Raw genomic sequence first — 21,400 nt, 5'->3', positions numbered from 1 at the left:
GAGGAGATTAGAGTTTAACGTCCCATTGACAAGAGGAGGAAGGTGCGGGGCAAATGGGGCGGGGCTGGGAAGAGGAGAGGGTAGGAGGGGAATGGACATAACTGAAGCAAAAGTAGAAGTTATAGGCACGGGATAGAGCTCGTCAAACTTTCGGGAAGCCTTGGTGTAGGTAAGTCGATCTAAGGTCTTGTTTCCTTGAATCTGTCATCCTTTTACATACACCAGGCATACTGGCAGCGTGGAGGATGCTGCACATTACAATTTATGCACACTGGCGGAGGAGCACAGCCACTCCCCTCATGGAGAAGAATGGAGAAGATGCCCAAAGTCACCACAGAGGGAATCATGGGTTCAGCAGGAAGACGTGTCCAAACCGTAAGCATTAAAAACATCTCATTGGTGGTGGAATGTAAGGTTTTACACCACACCTATACACTACCATCTTGACCTTCTCTAGGAAATTACCCCCACAAAGGCCAAGATAAAGGCGCGATTGTTTTTAGGGCCTCGTTGTACATAGCGGATAAATCGAACTCCTCATCACTCTAGGTTTGCACGGATCTCCTTGTCAGTTTTGAGAAAAAAATCGTGGTGGAAAATGATGCCCTGTACTGAGTTCAAAGATTGGTGGGATGCCACAAAGACTGGGATGTCACCGAGATGGTCACAAGCATGCAGGGCTTCAGATGGCCTTTATGAGCAAAGAACCGGACCGCATTTTACTCAAGGAATCCACTTTGCCATAGTTATCTTCAACCATCTCCACAAAAAAACAAAGGCTCATCCGCCCTAGAACCACCCACTCCAACCAGGGGCTCGCCCCGTGGGCACCACCCAGCCACAGCAAGGACTGTCTGGCATGGCAGTTTCGATGCCCCAGTGAGCATCGACCCCTTGGCATACACGAGGCGTTAACATCTCAGGTACTAGCACTGTGATCCCTGTGTTGTCAGGGGGTTCAGCCGAGTGGGTACTTAACAGACCCACCACACGGACTGGCTACGGTGCTGGTGACCTAGCAGGAAGGGGGCCAGGGTGCAAGGGGAAAAGGGAGGGGAGGCAGAGAGGAGCCTGCACCATAGAAACTAGGTGGGGATTTCATCCCCAAATGGCTCACACTGAACGGAAAATGTTGGAAATGGAGGTCAAACCCCAAGGGGACCAAAAACGCCAAAAAGGATATGGAAACAGCAAACTAAACAATAGCACATAAAAAAACAAAGCCAGGAGGATAGCCAGGTCGATATAAAGAAGTCCACCATGAGGGAAGGGAGGGTGCAGGGAAAAAAGGAGCAAGGAGCAAGGACAGGGAAGGAGAGGAACAGGGACAGTAATGCAGTCTGGAAAAAGGAAGGAGAACGCAGTAGCTCGGGGCCCCGTGCGCGCCACACACGTACCCGCAAAAGGGACTGTGGACCCCCTGGGAGGGCCATACAGTCTGAACCTTGCACAGTTAGACTTTTATCTGTTTTGGTCCCATGAAAAAATTCCTTGCCAGCCAATGCTTTGCAATAGATGCGGAAATGAAATCAGCAGTCTGGAGATGGCTATATCCCAACCAAATGGACTTCTGCAAACAGGACATATTGAAACTGGTACCACAATGGGATAAATGTGGTGAGAGTATTAGTGACTAAGTAAAAAGTAGACAAAAGATCTTAGTTCATTTGAGATATTTTTGTTTCATTACCTACTGAATTTTTTGGTAATAAAATTACCATACGTTACTTTCCAATCTTTCCTCAATATGCACACCTACAAACTTAGGATTTTCTATCCTGTTTATTATTTCATGCTTGTTTACTAGGTTAACAGGAAGTGGGATATTTGAACAGTACAGAGCTGGAAGAGCTGTAGTTCCCTCTGCCCCCCTCCAAGTTCAAAACTCCTTAACATCCCCAAAAACATAATTTTCTATTTTTTCTATTGATGTCTCTTCCTTGGTCTTAATAACAATGCTTACACCACCTGCAAACAGGACTAATGGCAGGTCATTAACATAAATCAAGAACAATGTTCAACCAATGATGGCAGGCCATTAACATAAATCACAAACAATGTTCAGCCAATGATAGGGCACGGAGCTCACACTGTAGTTCCTCTCCATGTAGATTATCTACCTTGATCTTTGTACTCTTGGGCAGCCTACAATCAATTTTTTAATTGTGTTTCTTTAATACAAACTAAACCAGGCATATCCTGAAGTAAGTATTCCTTAAAATCTTAATTCCTCTAACAGAGTATTATAACTGACACAAACAATTAACTTCAATAAGCAACAAAGTTTCAAATTGGTAATATTTAATCATGTTAAGATTTTATGTGCCAATAAATGTGTAAATAAATGACTCGGTAGACTGTCCCTTTGAAATCCAAAGTTTGACTGGTAATTATCCCGTTACTACACTGGCGGGAGACAAACATAGAGTTTTATTTCTCACATAGCGTAATCATCCTTCAATCTCCTGAAGAACAATGTGAGAATTCCATTGGAGATAGTTTGCCACCACTCTAGACCATCCACTAGAACACGAATATATGCCCATTACATATGTAATCCTGTTGTAACAAAAGTCAAAATATCGTACTCACTTGAAATCAACTTACATTTACTGTTTTCAGAAGGGACACTTGACTGACTATCCTGTTGCTCACTACGGGATATTCCATCAAATGGGATCACTTGTTTTTCTCTGACCTGTAAAACCATACAGCAATTAAATGTATCTGTTTGAAGCACTATCAAAATAGTACCTTAACATGCATAATCATTCTTGTATTAAATTACATTCATAGAATATAAGCTGCTAGAAATAGACACACATTGTGGGACTTCACAAACAAACGTAAAGCTGAGCAATACAGGTAGGCAGTTTTAATAGAAAAATAACCTTATAGTTAATTTGATACTAAAACAAGACAGCCAATGTTATTTTCCTATTTCAATAACTTAACAGATGAGTGAAAAGTTATGTTGAAATTACTACGTTCTTAACACGCATCACTAGGAAACTTACATGTTTTATTTTGACAAGGCTGTCATCCATTTTGTCTGTATTTTCCATTAATTTAAGTCGATCAGGCATTGGTGCCGCCAGACTCCGCAGCGCCTCGTGATTCTCTTTACTTTCTGAACCAATCTTTTTACCTGCAGTGAGACAGGATTATAATTATCAATGAATGTTATACACAAATTACTTACAAGGTATAAGATATCACTTGTTTTAAGAATTAGATACAAACCAAAATCTATTTTCAAAATTTTTCTCTTATTTATGTACAACACAATTTGAGGCAATATTAAATTAATTTTGTTATTATATAATTAATATTAAGTTTTTACATAGCATTTATCTACATCAACAGCCATTGTCCATAAGCCACCATACAGTGTATGGTGGGGAGTGCTTTGTACCACTATTAGTCATTTTCTTTAGCATTCCACTCACAACTGGAGCAATGGAAAAGTGATAGTCTATATGCTTCTATACAAGACCTGATTCTCTTATGTTGTCTATGCAGTTATGTGAGATGTATGTTGATGGCAGCGGGATGTTTCTGTCAGTCACAGTTACACTTTATTTATGTTAACTAACTTTTAATCAACCGTATACCAGTGGTGCACAGCAACCCTCGAATATTCAAATGTAAAGGAGGACAAAAGTCAGTTGCAGAGTCCGTAATTTTTTGCAGATCTGGATTTCGACTATAACACTAAACTAAAAACTGAAAGAATCAAAACAGGTACAAAATGCTGTTTCATGAAAATAACATCTTCCCTCCAGAGATTCCCATATGAATTGACAGAACATTTTCTAATACTTGCTCATTGATCCAGTCCAAGGGCAAAAAATTGCTACATTCAGCTTAGATGAATTTACAACCTCAGATACTGTAAATCTAATACATTTGCGTGTGAGCTGCATTCAAACGCGCAAGCGCAAGTGCGTGCGTGTGCGTGTGTCATCTATTTTTGACAAAGGTGTTACATGCCGAAAGCTTTATGTGGAACAGCCTTTTTGTTGTGCCTATCTGCAACTCAGCATCTCCACTATATGGTGATTAGCAACTTTCCTTTTCATAATATTGCTAAAATATTTTAACCTAGATTAGAATGCGAGTCTAAGTTTTGAGCTTATATTACATCCAGGACAACACCATTACAACCCTATTCAGTGTGCAGCCTATTTCACTCTGACTACAAATAAACTAAACAGACTATAAGAGACGGGAGTAATCAAATTAGTGACCACAAGCTATTGGGCAAAACCAATTGCCATTCATACAAGCAGATAATTATTGGTGGTCATGATAACATAAAACGCTATGCGGCAGTTGCAGAGGGACTGACACAGGACATGGTTGCAATCACAGGTGGCCTTGTCTATGTGGAATAAGAGGTACTGGTGCAATTATTGAAATATGATGTGCTAGGTGAATGCAGATGCTTATGCTGGTGTCTGTGAGAGATACAATTAAAGAAACTGATCTTTTCGAGCTAGGAGTCTAGATTTTCACACAAAGGACACAAAGCCTAGGATGGAACAGCTCATTGTGACTGTCTCTCAGTGCTCTACATCTTTTCCTTGGCCTCTAAATTGCAAGGAGCCGCAGTTGAAGTTCATATCTCTCCTGGACTTGCATATGACGTGTTACAGTCATAAAAAGTTTCCTGCTCCTTGTAGAAGGTCATGTGAGATTTGAAGGGTGAGTAAGAAACAGCAAACAGACTTAAATGTTCTTGTATTATAATGTCATGTTCTGTACTGGAGCTTTTTCCATGTGAATTCCTTGGTGTACTTTGAGCACCTTTCACGGCTGCCTCCACCGCTCCACCTTCCCTCCCCATTTACTGGTTGATTCCTTCTTTACTTCTCCCACAGTTTGTATGAAAGACAATAAGTGCATGGTAACTATATTCCAGAATAAGATTTTCACTCTGCAGCGGAGTGTGCGCTGATATGAAACTTCCTGGCAGATTAAAACTGTGTGCCCGACCGAGACTAGAACTCGGGACCTGTTGCCTTTCGTGGGCAAGTTCTCTAGCAACTGAGCTACCAAAGCACGACTCACGCCCGGTACTCACAGCTTTACTTCTGCCAGTATCTCGTCTCATACCTTCTAAACTTTACAGAAGCTCTTCTGCGAAACTTGCAGAACTAGCACTCCTGAAAGAAAGGATATAGTGGAGACATGGCTTAGCCACAGCCTGGGGGATGTTTCCAGAATGAGATTTTCACTCTGCAGCGGAGTGTGCGCTGATATGAAACTTCCTGGCAGATTAAAACTGTGTGCCCGACCGAGACTCGAACTCGGGACCTGAGTACCGGGCGTGAGTCGTGCTTCGGTAGCTCAGTTGGTAGAGCACTTGCCCGCGAAAGGCAAAGGTCCCGAGTTCGAGTCTTGGTCGGGCACACAGTTTTAATCTGCCAGGAAGTTTCGGTAGCTATATTGTTTGACAGTCACTTCTGCCTTTACCACGTCCAATTTTGAACTTATCTTTCACTGTTTGTTTCAAAGACAATGAGTGCAAACTAATTGTACTGGTTTTTCTTGAATACTCACTTCTGCCTTTAACATGTCCAATTTTGAACTTATCTGTTTTGGTCCATAGACAATAAGGAGGTTTAATATTAACTGCTTTCTTACACACATTCTTAGAGCAGTTAAATATGAACACCCTCAAATGGGGTGTAATAGAATAATCAGAAGTCTGTCATAAAAATGAAAACCAAGCACTATTAATATCATGACAAGACTCATAGAGCAGGAAGGGAATTCAGATGTAGGCTGTGTTGTAAACCAGAAAATTAAACATCATTTTAAAGGCACTGAAGAAATCCCAAACAGAGTAACAAGATTTGTTTTAAAAATAAACAAAAGATGCCCGCATGTAAATTACTCTAATAATTTTACAGAACAGAAGATTTCTTCAAAGAGTTATCAAAGATTATATCGACAATATATCCTGTTATTGAAGGGGACAGAATGCAAAAGCAAGTTAAGCTACAGTTGGAAATTTTGGATAAGATACCACTAATGATAATGGTCCTAGGTTTATAGAATATTCCTCCAGAAAACAAATAAAAAATGAATTTGTGAAAAGACAGATGGAATTAAAATGGAACTGTCTGTATTTTATCCAATAGTACAGAAATTGCACGGATGTGAGTCATAAACTACTTCAGAATTTCTACTGATCGAAGATCATAGACTATGAGCACTTGACATTTTAAAGTTGTTTAGGATCAGAGTAAAAACAGATACAAAGCTAGAATGAAACAAACCTATCAGGCAATAAGACAAAAATACAGAGTGGATGAATTTACATGAGATAGACACACAGATGAAACAATACTTATTATAACAGTCTGGGCTAGTGTATTGCGGTCAAATCAATTTCTTGGAGGAAGCCAATGTTTCATTCACATCTGTGGAGGACATCTTCATTGGACTGTAGCTTCTACGAAAGTCTGATTCACACCCTAGCTTAGTACTCAGTCCAGAGTGTGTTACAGTTGCAAACAGCCTCTCTGCCCCTGTTTGCAGGACCATGTAAAATCTAACATTCTTGCTTGCTGTGAAACATAATAGTGTCATAGAAGCTACAGTCCGATTTCAAGACATTCTTCACAGATAGGAATGAAACATTTGAGTTTTCCACAACACTGATTCAACCACGGCACAAAAGCCAGGAATATTATAATAAGTATCACATTTTTAGTGCTGAAAGATTATATTTTACATATATGGAACATGTAATCACTTAACAAAGCTACTAATGCAAACAGCAAAACATAGCAGACTGAAAGACATAATGAGAAAATAAACTGTCAATGAACAAGGCAACTGTTAAAGTGGACGAGTTGCACACAAATGATAGCATAGACATGATAGAATATATTGAACTAGTTTAAAATGTTTCTGAGAAGATGTGAGAAGTGATGAAAACTGTCTTTTAGGGACAACTGGAAAGTATAAAGAGTGTGAGGAAAATATAGCAGACACTTATGTTAGGTGTATAACAAATTTCATCAACATATTTCCAGTCTTGTTTATGTGGCTATTACCACTCAATACCTCAACTTTGTGAATTATTATCTTTACGCCTACCATTATTTATATACATCAGTATCACATTTTTAGTGCTGAAAGATTATATTTTACATATATGGAACATGTAATCACTTAACAAAGCTACTAATGCAAACAGCAAAACATAGCAGACTGAAAGACATAATGAGAAAATAAACTGTCAATGAACAAGGCAACTGTTAAAGTGGACGAGTTGCACACAAATGATAGCATAGACATGATAGAATATATTGAACTAGTTTAAAATGTTTCTGAGAAGATGTGAGAAGTGATGAAAACTGTCTTTTAGGGACAACTGGAAAGTATAAAGAGTGTGAGGAAAATATAGCAGACACTTATGTTAGGTGTATAACAAATTTCATCAACATATTTCCAGTCTTGTTTATGTGGCTATTACCACTCAATACCTCAACTTTGTGAATTATTATCTTTACGCCTACCATTATTTATATACATCAATGATTTTTCATGACAATATAAGTACTCTGGACACAAATTGCTCATTTCAGAAGCTATAACACTGTTTGTAACACTTTGTGTAACTTTCATAATAGCTTCAATTCATCGAGAAAAAGAGTCAATAAGTTTCTTCAGGTAAGCCACATTTGTCTGAAGCCAGTCATTAATCATTAGATTCCACAGTTTCCAAACTGGGAGGATGCTGGCTGCTATGTTTTATCTGCTGTTCTAAATAGTTTCAAGCATGTTCTATGGGACTCAGAGGAGTTAATTTAACGGGCCAGACAAAATGCTATTGTTTGCCCAAGTGTTCATGGTACTGAGAACGTGTATTGCCACCAAATTGAAAACATAGAAGAAAAGGTAGTACTTGGCAATCAAGTATGTTAAAATAAACATCCCACTTCATGTTTACAGTAATCTGAAAGACAAGCACTAAGTCATGGTATAAAAAACACCACCAAAACATCACAAGCCCAACCGCTGACCGAGTGAACCGCAGTTTGCGGTACCAGCCATCTGTGTCGTGCCATGCCATGGTAGTGCGAAATATTTAAAATGGATCAGGTTTGCAGAGTGTATGTCAGAGTACACAGTTGCATTCTCTGATGTGGGATGTTTGTGTTTCTAAACGTTTTGCAAGTGATGTTAGTGATTCACTGTACTCCATGAGTGCCGTTTGTGAAAATAATATTGGAAGAGTTTGTGATGGTTTGTTAGTGACTTATTTTGATGTTTCCAGCAATAGGCAGTTTTTGGTCTTTTAATTATTAGTGCAGTGTGTTGATTATGGTTGGAGATATTACTTTATGCTTCATTTTTTGTTAGTTATGACATGACAATAAAGTTCATGAGTAAGTCCTTGTATGCCACGATGGGGGATGACATGTTAACCCTGATTAAATTCCTAAAGCTGCTCAGTTTAACTGCCGAATATGTGAAGTGTTACATTTGTGGAGAAGGTATGAGATTGAACAAAGTTGCTGTATTTTAGTCCCGGGACCAGTATGTGTATCATTGTCAGCGGGCCAACATGTGGTGCGCTATCTGGATGGGTTACTGGTTTGAGAAGTCTAGGCTGGCCATTTAAGAGATATTGTTGGTGACATATTATTTTTTGCTATTGCTAGATTCATGTTCAGCTGACTTTGGTTGCTAAGTATGTTTCTATGGTCTTGTTATTTATTGTAGTATGTATGATATGTGTGTTTGTGCACATAATTGCACGTTTCTCGACTACTGAAAACTGAAGTTAACGCAATTTTTTTAAGAATTTTTGCCTGTGTTGTTTGTTGGTAATTATGTTGGACTGTGGTTGCTTGGTCTCACAGTCTGTTTTATCTACTTTAGTAACATTAGGTTTTCAACAGCAGTCATATGAGTGAGTTTTGGTTTTGTGGTACCACAAACTTCAGTTTCACTGTAAAGATCAAGCGAAGTGTTACATACAGGATTTCTCACACTGTGTGTGTCTTTTTGGTACTGCAGAGTTTATTGATACAGTGGATTTCATGAAAGCTATAGAGGTCAAGTAAAATTATATTCAACGTTTTGGAGCTATTTGTAGGTTCATGGTACGATAGACATCATTTGAGCGATACAGGTCAAGGTAAATTTCCGATACCTTGTTTTTTTTTAAATTTTATTTTATTGCTCAGGATTTTGTTTGCTTGATTTTTGCATTAGTAGGCCTATGTGTTTTGGTATGGCTTCATTGCTATAGTTGTCATATTTCTCATTTCTCCCCACCCAAAAACCCCCATTTTCACAGTTGTCCCATTTAGTTTCATTGTAATTCTGCAATAAAATATTTCTCATCTTATCAGGTTGGTGCACAAATTCATTGTGTTTTTCCATAAGTTTAATAAACACATTACATAAACATAAGAGAGACTTTAATCATCAATAATATATTCTCCATCACTATTTACAACAGTCTGCCAAAACTGGGGCAACTTTTCAGTTGTGCAACTGTAGAAATAATGTGGTTTGAGGCGAAGAACTCATTGAGTCATATTCGGACGGCGTTTTCATCTGGAAAGGAAGTTCCTGTAATATTGTTCAGTAAAGTGTGGAAAAGTTGAAAATCTGAGGACCCAAGATCAGTTGAATAAGGTAGGTGTGGAATGACTTCCCAACCCAACTCCTGAATAGTGTGGTTTTTCAGAATGCAGACAGCCTTATCGTGAGTAGTATCACTTCATGCAGTCTTCCTGGTCATTGTTCTTGGACTGCGTCTGCAGGATGTCTCAGTTGTTGACAATAAATGTCCGCAGTGACAGTTACAGCTTGAGGAAGCAACATCGCTGTTCCATCACATGCACGACATTGTCTTTTGCACATGCGTGCAGGTCTTTATATGGGAAGTTGCTGCTTTGTTAGGGCACAATGGCACAAACATTTCTTCCCCCCTCCCATCCCCCTTATGTAGCATAATAACGCCATTTCTCATCTCCTGTAACAATACAGAACAGGAATGGTTGGTGTTGTTCACGAGCAACTGATGACCAGCAAGCAGGGAATATGGTCACCTGCTGATTTTTGTGATTTTGGCTTAGAGCAGGCGGTGCCCATACATCAAATTTTTGGCTCCCTCTGGCAGAGGTTCAAGTCATCCCTCAGGTGTGTGTGTGTGTGTGTGTGTGTGTGTGTGTGTGTGTGTGTGTGTGTGTTTTGTCCTTAGTATAAGTTAGTTTAAGTTCGATTAAGTAGTGGAGGAGGAGATTAGTGTTTAACGTCCCGTCGACAACGAGGTCATTAGAGACGGAGCGCAAGCTCGGGTGAGGGAAGGATGGGGAAGGAAATCGGCCGTGCCCTTTCAAAGGAACCATCCCAGCATTTGCCTGAAGCGATTTAGGGAAATCACGGAAAGCCTAAATCAGGATGGCCGGAGACGGGATTGAACCGTCGTCCTCCCGAATCCGAGTCCAGTGTGCTAACCACTGCACCACCTCGCTCGGTCGATTAAGTAGTGTGTAAGCTTTAGGGACCAATGACCTGAGCAGTTTGGTTCCATAAGGCCTTACCACAAATTTCCAAAATTTTCACATTTTTTTAATCTTCCCCACTGAATGCCAATGTCCCACCATGGCAGAATGATCACAACTGATCACATCTGCGAGTTCTCAAATACAATGACCCAGATCATTGTAGATTAATGTGTTTAAATGACCTTCTTCACACCCCGAAGTTCTTACTGTTCATGGAGAGTCACTAATGTCAAAATGTCTGTTCTTAAAACAAGAAAACCATTTCCTTGCCATGCCTTGTCCAGTGGCATTGTCCCCAGAAATGGCGCAAATGTTTCTGGCTCCTGTTAGCCCTCCACTGAACTCAAACAGAAGAATATATCAGAAATGTTCCAATTTCTCAACTTTGCACTTCATTTTCTAGTGCCCACAGCCCCACTCATTATCTCCAAATCATGAAATGACAGTACATAAACTCAAATAGCAACAGTGAGCTACAAATAAAAAATGACATTCAATAAACAAACCAAAAGCAACCAGCATACCAAATTGCCAAGCAAAAACACTATGAACTTATACAACGACCTAATATTTGTACCTGTTCGCACGTGTAATGTGAGACATCATGTATGCCAATACAGTATATGCTTGGAATATGCGAGTCCACCATGCTGATGATGATGTGGATCAAAGTTGATGAGAGGTATCACAATCTTAAGAGCAATCCAACATGACAATTGGCATTTAAGTGGACACAGTTCGGGAGCACAGATATATCTAGTTTATTCCCAACAAATGTGTCTTTAGAACACCACTTCATCAAACAAGACTGAATTTGGTATAACAATGCTATACATTTTGTTATTGGTCAAATGTAAAACGAAAAACCAAATGGTGAGGGGGGAGAGGATTAGAAAATGACTTTTTCAGTAAATCTGGGTGCAATGTTTAACATAGCTTACATTAAAAATCAAAGAACTTTTCTTTGAATGCACGGTGTCTGTTCCCTCAAAAGAACACAAGCCTCGCAGATCCCGCAGCTGTGAAACACTGATAGCAGTCTCCCCCTTTAATTTACATATAGTGTTTCACAGCTGCAGGAACTTCAAAGGAACAGACACCATGCATTCAAATAATTCACATGCGTCGCTGGGCAATGGATGTACTTCCTTCAGTGTGAATGCACAAATTCATCTGACCTCCTGTGGGAATATCTAAGTAGCGAATAAGAGTATAATATACAGTAGCACTCGTCGCAAGTGTGGATCGGCCATGAGGCATACCGAAATAGTCCGTGCAATTGTGATGACGCTGTGTCCAAGATTGCGCAGTGGTTACTGCACCTGCCTAGTAAGCAGGAGATCCCAGGATTGAAACCCGGTCCAGTACACATTTTTACTCATCACCATTGATTCTGCTTGATTTCCTGCTGCTTAGGCTAGCAGTCATCCCCCTCCAATTTACAAATAACTTTTATTTTAATTTTTTTTAATATGTGACCATTTCATTTTTTTTTTCTTTTTTCTGGGAGAGTGTTTCACCCTCTTAATGGCTGTATGGGCACATAAAAAAATCTCTCTCTCTTATTTTGCTTTACACTACAATATATTCAAAGCTGATCAAACCTGAAGTGTAGGTTTTCTTGTTAGTATAATGAAAGATGTATGTGAATGAAACAGCTTCGATTAAACTTCATCAGGATAAAGGGAAGTTGCAAAATCAAACAGAAGCCAGGTGCCACAAAGAGATTTCATGTTATCAATTCTTTCCATTAGTGCTAGAGGAAGTTTTCAGTCCCACAAACTGGGAATGTAAAGACTGAGTGACATATTAATGGAATGCATCTGAAAACACACACACACACAAACAAACACAAGTACATCGGGTCTATTGCAGTATGGGATTTAACATCTAAGGTCATCAGTCCCCTAGACTTACAATTACTTAAACCTAACTAACCTAAGGACATCACACACATCCATGCCCAAGGCAGGATTCGAACCTGCAACTGTAGCAGCCGCGTGGTTCCGAACTGAAGCGCCTAGAACCGCTCGGCCACAGAGGCCGGCAAACACAAGTAGCACAGCTAAACTGTCCTGAGTGAACATCTATTCAATGAATGGCCTCACTTATTTCTAAATGTTTTACACTCTAGTAAGACTCAAAATATGTACATAATCAAAACACTGAAATGATAATTTTACAAATGATTATTTTAAAAATTAGGAAGGAACTACAAAACCAGATGATGAGTTTTTGTATATGGGGCAAGAAAACAGCTGGATGGGCAAATAAGAAATAAATGGAAAGTAAAAATAGTCTACATAGCTTTTGGTAAACTACTGACAGTTTTCAAAATGAAGGTTTCAATGTAAGAACAGAAAGGGACTGTTTCATGTATTACCACTTTTCACTTATGGTCAGGAGACAAGAACATTTAACGTAAAAACAATTTTTAAAAATTTATCAGTGAACAGGTTGGAGTGAAAGACAATTGTGACGGCAATGAATGAAAATGAAGTGGAGATGAAAACATGTAATCAAACAAATGGTGGAAGAAAGACAATGTAAGCTCTTTAGCGAATTTCAAGAAATAAGAAAAGATGAATACAGCAACCTAATGGAAGATGGGTAGATAACATTAGAAAATGTGCAGGAGCAGCATGAGTGCATCGCTGAATGTCTTAATATGTGGAAAATGAGAGAAGGACTTTATCCAAAAATTGATGTCAACTGGCTATTGATTACAATGAAGAGGCATACACTTGCTAGAACAGATGTAAATGATGCTTTCTGCTGCAGAGATTTTGAAAACTTGTTTTCAGGGGTGAGAAAATTACAACTTCAACTGTATGCCTTCAGGTGCTGAAGACAAAAACCTTAAGACTCCAAATTCTCTTTTCAACTAAGCAGAGTAAGTCACAAAGGGATCAAACAATTTGTGATTGTTATGTATAGACATTAACTATATTTCCCAATTATCTTCTACAGTCAAAGCTAGACAAATTGAGGTCAGTGAAATGATGCGACACTGGAGTCGATTTGGATGGCAGTAGTTCGTATCACCTTTACAGTCATATGTGACTGACAGTATTTTCCTGCCAGGCTACATCAGACAGACTCAGGTGACACCCTTCACCCTCTGGCATTCCAGGGCCATTTGGATTTTTACACTGAGACTTGCAGACACTGTTCGAAGAAGCAGATTTGTGGGAATTCCCACTTCTCGCAACCTTGAAACAGTAACTATAAGTAATGGGATACGTCAGACATATGCAGATAGTATGGTATTATTGTACCATTACATGGCCTCATTGGCTGTATGCAACTGACAGCATGGCAGACACCTATTGTCTAAGTTTGAAGCTGATTCGTCATTGGGCAGAGCCAATAATGCTAAGATATACTTAGGCCACATACTGTAAAAATCTCAATTTAATTTGTTTGGACTATTTCGGAAAACATCATCAGTAATTCTCCTGTCCAACTGACAGTTAGTCTTTGAAGTATAAACAAAATATTTAAAAAATTGTTATTTGCAAAGTATGCACGGTACACATACCAACAAAACTTTTGCATCACTCCTTTATTTCAAAATTCATGGCACAGAAAAAAATTGGCTCCGAGGCATGCATATACCTTCATCTGCAATGTGTCCAGATCACCAAAACAAAATGAGCAATCCTGTAATGACAAAATCATATGTTACCCATGACCCCCCCCCCCCCCCCCCCCCCACTCCACAGCAGGCACTGGGATGTCCCCTTGCTGAGAAGGAGACTTCAATCTATCATGGCATTCCACCAATGAGATCATAAAGCCAGCACGGGTCCAAATTGTTCCATTCTTCAATGGCCATTCTCTGTAGGACACACAGAGAACATGATCACTGATCACTGTTAGTGTCCACAAATAGCTTGATTCAATCGATCGTACACACATTTGAGTGCGTTCATGTCCAGGCAACAGGCAGGCCACTACATTCTGGTCTCCCTAGCATGCTGAAGGAATGTGTTTATGAGAATGCCATGATAAGAATGTGAGTTATCAGCCATCAATATGAAATTGTCACCAAAATGTTGGTGATACGGTCCCACTACTGGCTGCAGTATATCATCAATGTACCGTAGAGTAATGAGATTGCCCTCAATGACCACGAGAGGTGTATGTTGGCTCGAACATCCCACGACAGGACTCCACCAGCACTTTGTCGCCCAAGTGGGGCACAGTGTTGAAGGTGTTCGATATCACTGTGTTGTCTCCAAACAAATTGTCTGTGATTACCAGGATACAAACAGACCTGAGTTTCACCTGAAAACATACCCAATGTCAAACCTGTCCATTCTGCACGACTCCTTGCTCGTCTGTAATTAAGTCCATGGTGTTGTAGTGTATGACATGCTGCTTGCCTTAGCCATCTGGAAAGGAGATTCGCATCGTGCAATGATTTGACAATTTGATGCTGTACATGACATCACGTAGCCTCTTCAAACCCCGAATTCAGTTCTGCAGCACTCAGTCTACGGTGTCTTTGGCTCAAAAGCTGAATATCTCCATCACCCTGTGCATTGGTTGAACCTGGATGGGCTGTGTATTGTAATTTAGCAACACTTTCCATCAATTGGAATTGACTACATCTCTTTGACTTTGGTGCACACATTGAGCAACTTCCCTGGCTGACAAGCCTTCTGTGCATAATGTGATGATGTGGACCCGCTTATTCATTGTGAATGTCCTTCATCTGATGACAGATGTTCACTTTATTGTTTTGCAGATGTCTAATGGTTCCCTACTGGTGCTTTACTTTCAATTTAAATAGTGCAGTCCATTACAGTGTAGCATTCTACCCTTATGTAGGGCTCACGGTGACTGCATACGTTTACAAACAATATCAGGGCTGACCTTCCAATTGGTACAGCAACAGTCACAACAGCAACATACTTGTGCGGGATATAGGTGTGATGTAACACTTTTGTTGATGTGTGTACATTTTGTATATGAGGTGTGTATGTCAGTTTCTTCTTTTCTTGCACATTATAGGCTGAGGCTATACAGACAAAAGCTTCAGGAGAGGCCAGAGTCAGACCAAAATGTAACACCACCTTCAGTGACTGTATATTCAGCTCAATTTGACATGAAGTATGTGATGAACATTTGTCTAACATGGTCTACAGGAAAATACTGGTTTGCACATATAACTGATGTGGCACTCTCAATATGAGTGACACAGCTGTCAACAAGTTAAATTATGACAAGAAGATTAGTTTTTGAAACTTATGCCCTACCACAATATTAAATGTACAGTTTTACATGCAACGTGTGTTCTGCTACGCAAACTGAAGTCCATTTGGTTGAATTATCATTGTAAAATATGATGTATCAACAAGTAAACTACTCTTACCATAGTTCTCTTTGTCTGACTGTGTATGTTTGCCAGTGTCTCATTTGATCCATGGGGGCAAGGAAGGGAACAATGTCAAATTCTGAAGGATACATTTTTATCAGTCAATAACTGTTCCAGTGAACTCCAAATTTCGGGAACATGTGCAATAATTTTTCAGGCAATTGTGTGTGAAGTTAGATATAAATAATATTTTATTTTCGACAGTTAAAAAAGTGTATTCAAGTACCACTGTTTTACTATCAGGATTATCAATTCGTCGCAAACTCACCTAATAGATACTCCATAACTCCTCCACTAGGGTCTACACTTACAGCAACACTTTCTCCTGACCTAAGTGCACTACGTTCTTTAACTGTGGTTTCGTTATCTGTCAAAGCACTGTTTCTCACAAGATCGTTGTCTTCCAACATAGACTTCACCATTGCGTTACGAAGTTTAACACTTTGAGTCAATACTTTCAGGAGGAGTGCATCGTTTGTGCAATTCCTTGCAGATTGCGGCGCACCATCAGATTTACAACGTGCTGTAAGATTCGTGGAAGAATTATATTGCTGACATTGTGTGTCTTTGCTATGCTTCTCATTGCGGTCGTCACTTCGTAATATGTGTTTTCGACCAGCCAGAGACGAATTACTATTAGCGTTTACTGTTTGAAATTTGATCTGTTTCCGCGTCTCGTTACCCGGACACTGTGCCTGTTTGTGGCTGAAATTCCTGGACAGTGGGTCGTCATTACGCAGTACGAAACATACATGTAAATCACCAACTTTACTGACAGAATTCAAAATTGGCACATAAAGTTGATAAGGGTTCTCATATATTATCTTTTTTAAATTAGTGATTTTCGCTGTCCCAATTAACTCATTCAAACCTCGCTGGACAACAAACAGTTCCAAATGGTCACTATCTTCCAAGTATGTTTCGAATAAGTTAATTGGTGCTTTTATTTCGTAAATAAACGACTGGGATGTCTGGTGTCCACCTCTGTTTCTCACGTCACTGGGCCTGCAAATTGTAGGTGGCAATTAATAATAATTTTTCAAAATTACTAGAGGAGTCGATAAGTACTATCACGAAATGTGATATCTTACTTAAATACAGGTACTGTGCTGTCTCCCCACCAGCGTGCTAACACAGCAATATCACCGGGCGGCTTCTTTCTCCATAGAATATGATCAACTTTTAATGTCAAATAACTAAATACTTCGCCTTCTACTAACGGAGGTAAAGAACCGTACGTTGAATTTTTCACAGGAAATGCGACATTCATTTCACATAATACATGTCTATTTGCGATCCACCTTCACTGAGTGTCGCACCAAACGGAAACAAAACAATGAATTTGTAAACACTACTGACAATTACAGCTCCTCCAAACATCTTACAATAAACTTTCGCAGGTGCACTATTCCAATGGTCGACAGATATTTCAATCAAAGATGTGCCAGATGAACTTTCCGCTATTAGAGGACTTCTAAGACAAAAAAGTTTCCGAAATCGATGTTTTTTATTTTTAAAAAGAAGTTGAAACATTTGCTTCGTTCTTTGCTTCTTTTGACAAAATACCTCATTACACAATTTATCAAATATAGTTCATTATCTTAGTTTTTGCCCATGTACTCCAGCTGAAATTTTTCAGCTGAGAGTATTGGGTATATTACACAATTTTATAGATGGACAGACGCGACGTCCCTATTCTTACTGCGTTTATCTTCTTAAATTACTTCAAGGCTTACCCCAATATATAGACAAAAAATGTACAATCTAGGAGTGTAGGAACATACTTTACAGGCACTTAAAAGATCATTATATGTAGTAGTAGTAGTAGTAGTAGTAGTACTAGTAGCTTTATTCATCCGTAGATATCTTTTTACAAGGATATAGCATATGTCAAAGTATTTACAAGTTTAGACCAATTTAAAAATAAGCTAATTCGTATACACATATATTTACAGACTTCTAGTTAGACACAATCGTTATATTTACTCCTGGTATGCAATACTTTTTTTACAAACAACTTATTAAATAATGTAATGCCACACCGTTCACTCATTCTCACTATCAGTCACTGCAAACACTATACACAAATTGTTTCATAACACTTTCTCACTACACACACAAACACACACCGGTGATCTCTGGGCCATTTTCTGTACCGCAACTTCCCATTTGCTATCCTGAAAAACTGAGTCAGCATCCCCCCATAATGAGTGAGATGTTGAGCTCAGAAAGAGGAAGAGCTGTTAGTATTGTGCTATGCATAGCTTGGGGGTAAGTATTTCTAGAACGGAAAATAGAAGGAAAAAACATAAAGCGAAGGTGTTATGTGAAATGTTGGATGTTTTATAATCATTATTATTGTTATTTATTTGTATAACTTTTTGTATCAAACCGCTACTCTGTTTTATCCAAGTAATCCATCAGTGTATAAAATGTATTGCATAACAGGTACATTTTAGCTGCCTTTTTAAATAAGTGTATTTTTGCAATTTCTTTAATTTATTTTGGTAATTTATTGTACAGTTTTATTCCTTGGTAGAAAATGCTGTTTTGAGTTTTATGTTTATTTTTTCTTGGTAAATGTAAGTTGAGTCTATCTCTTGTTGCATGGTCATGGACAGAGCTGTTTGTGCAGTAATTACCAATATTATATTTTATGTATATAACTGACTTTTAAATGTGTTCACATGAAGCAGTTAAAATCCTCAGTGTTTCGAACAGACTTAAACAGTGAGCTCTGCTAGTATTTTTGTTATTATTCTTATGGGTCTTTTCTGGTGTTTGAAAATTGTGTTCATATTTTACGCGTTTGTTCCCCAAAAAAGAATGCCATAGCTAAGAATTGAGTGTACATATGAATAATATGTAACTAAAAGACACTGCATGATACACTTTGATGATAGGATTCTTAGGGCATAACTTGCTGATGACATTCTGTTTGCAAGTACTTTCGTGTGTTCACACCGCTTCAACTGAGAATCAATATTCTTTCCTAGACATTTTGCATTTGTTACAAAGTCTATAAAACTGCCATCTACATTTAGTTTAACCTTGTCATTTTTTTCTCTTCAAACTGAAATACATGACATTATTTTTCTTTATGTTCTATGTCACTTTATTGCTTATTGACCAATCATAAACTTCCTTGAGAGTTTCATTTGCTTTCTCAGCAAGGAGTTCTCTTGTTTTCAAACAATATTGTAATATGTATGTTACGATATGTCCTTGATTGTTATATTTTATTGACACTTTTTGTTTACTATTTGTTAGGTATGAGCCGAACCAGTTTCAATAGGGTGCATCTGTAGCCATATGACTCCAGTTCATTGAGAAGATTCTTGTGTTCTATGATGTCAACAGCCTTGGACAAATCTAGGAAGACCCCAACAGCTTTCTATTTTCTGTCTAGAGCATCTCGGGTGGAGTGTAAATATTCATATATGGCGGTTGTCATGGATTTATTTTTTTCTGAAAAGGTGCTAGGCATCAGATATTATCTGGTTCTTATCAAGAAAATTTGTTAGTCTTTGGTGAACTAATCTCTCCAATATAACAATATAACGATATTTACGATGTAACAGCCTAAAGCTGAGAGAAGAAGGATACAGATTATTCTCCAGGAAAACCAAAGAGGTGTCAAACCTAGCAGCAGACATCAGAAACAGAAGCTTAAAGTTTCATAGGCTAATCAGCATGCTACCACGAACACGACTTACCAACAGATTTCTGACTTACATACAGAGGATCAAGTCAGCAATATTATGGATCAAACAAATAAAGCTAGACCTAGAAAGAGCACAAATCGAACCAATAGAAGCTCAAGACAGAAACATATGTCTAGCGATCTGAGAAAGCAAGTTTTCTAGACACACCACATTCGACGATTAGGCAGAATGTAACACTATGAAGAAGACAGAGCGACAGAGCTGAAAAAACTCGAGCTCCAGGAAAGCGGAGTGATGATAAATGGCATGACTTATGAGGTAGTCGCGACGGATTTACCTCTTCCGTCTACACTTAAAGTCCCAACTCTTGATATTGTCTTGGAATACGTTGTATTGACCAGAAGGATCTCTAGGGGAATTACACATTCCAAGTTTAACCTATTTCAATGACAAACTCAATCGAGAGCTTTTGAAGTCCTTGGATACACTAATAGAGTCCCTGCATAGGCGAGTTTCGATGGAACAAATGTGGCAAAATGCACACCATTTCCAAAAGAACAGGAGCGCAAAGTACTAGTGGCGAGCATATTGGCCACCTGCTGTGGCGTGTTTCTAGCAGGTTTTTGCGTACTTTCTTTGTGCGCAGGCTGTGGACATGTCAACAGAAAATTACGAGTAGAATCGTTGACCAGCATTGGTCAGTTAGACATTTACTTTTAAGGTCTTAATTAGTATATAAGGGTATGATAGGGGTACATGGTAATAATGAAGAAAGCAGAGTCCTGAATGACAAATTCAGGAGATTATCCTTAATATGTAAATTATTAGAGTTAAGTTAGTTGAGTGTCAGCACAATGTCAATGACTCGGGATGAATCTTCTCAGAAGGGAAGGAGGTATGCTGCGCCACCAGTAATTACAGGCATGAATTTGGGGAATTCTTGCAAATTTCACGCAGCTGTGGCTGGAAGGTGGTAGTTAAGGGACCAGCGGGCACATTGGATGGCAGGGGCGGACAATTTGGTAATTTGCAGAAGTTCCGTATGGCAGGTTTGTGACACCGCTCACAGGCGGGAAGGCTCGGCCCGGCGGGCACAGTATACATGTGTGAAGGTTCGCAGGAGAGCTTCTGTAAAGTTTGGAAGGTAGGAGAAGAGATACGGGCATAAGTAAAGCTGTGCGGACGCGGCGTTAGTCGTGCTTGGGTAGCTCAATTGGTAGACTACTTGCCTGCTAAAGGCAAAATTCCCGAGTTCGAGTCTCAGTCCGGCACACAGTTTTAATCTGCCAGGAAGTTTCATATCACCACACACTCTGCTGCAGAGTGAAAATCTCATTCTCATTCTGGAAACATCCCAAAGGTTGTGGCTAAGCCATGTCTCTGCAATATCCTTTCTTTCAGGAGTGCTAGTTCTGCAAGGTTCGCAGGAGAGCTTCTGTAAAGTCTGGAAGATAGGAGACGAGATACTGGCAGGAGTAAAGCTGTGAGGACGGGGCATGAGTCGTGCTTGGGTAGCTCAGTTGGTAGAGCACTTGCTCACGAAAGGCAAAGATCCCAAGTTCGAGTCTCGGTCTGGCACACAGTTTTAATCTGACAGGAAGTTTCCCCCAGTCTGTGGCTAAGCCCCAAAGATAGATACATACTTATATTGATCCATTGTGCTTTTTCTAATGACGTGATCACCCAGGGAACGCTACTATAACATTCTGGAGACTGTAATGCTCCCTCCCCCAACCTGGACCCTTCCAATATTGCACAAGCTAATGGCCATGTGTTCAGTAGAGCATAAAACGTGATTCATTCGAAAA

The 21,400-nt window shown here is 39.3% G+C and overlaps 1 protein-coding gene and 1 non-coding gene across 2 annotated transcripts in view; both read right to left on the bottom strand.

The window, feature by feature from the left end:
* LOC126354600 (C2 domain-containing protein 3-like) overlaps positions 1-17,338 on the bottom strand; it is a 70,613-nt gene extending 53,275 nt beyond the window's left edge. Inside the window, exons 1-4 of the mRNA XM_050004351.1 lie at positions 17,019-17,338; positions 16,196-16,932; positions 3,018-3,148; positions 2,608-2,698 (exon numbers count right to left, since the gene is read on the bottom strand). Of these exons, the coding sequence (XP_049860308.1) occupies positions 2,608-2,698; positions 3,018-3,148; positions 16,196-16,932; positions 17,019-17,197 (1,138 nt within the window). The 5' untranslated portion in view covers positions 17,198-17,338. The remainder of the gene's footprint in view (positions 1-2,607; positions 2,699-3,017; positions 3,149-16,195; positions 16,933-17,018) is intronic.
* Trnap-cgg (transfer RNA proline (anticodon CGG)) lies at positions 10,439-10,511 on the bottom strand. Its single transcript has one exon. It is a non-coding gene; the product is annotated as a tRNA-Pro (tRNA).
* Positions 17,339-21,400: the final 4,062 nt, after the last annotated feature.

Source organism: Schistocerca gregaria, chromosome 3 (genome assembly GCF_023897955.1).
Source record: "Schistocerca gregaria isolate iqSchGreg1 chromosome 3, iqSchGreg1.2, whole genome shotgun sequence".
Taxonomy (NCBI): Eukaryota; Metazoa; Arthropoda; class Insecta; order Orthoptera; family Acrididae; genus Schistocerca; species Schistocerca gregaria.
This window is presented reverse-complemented; position numbering and strand designations above follow the sequence as displayed.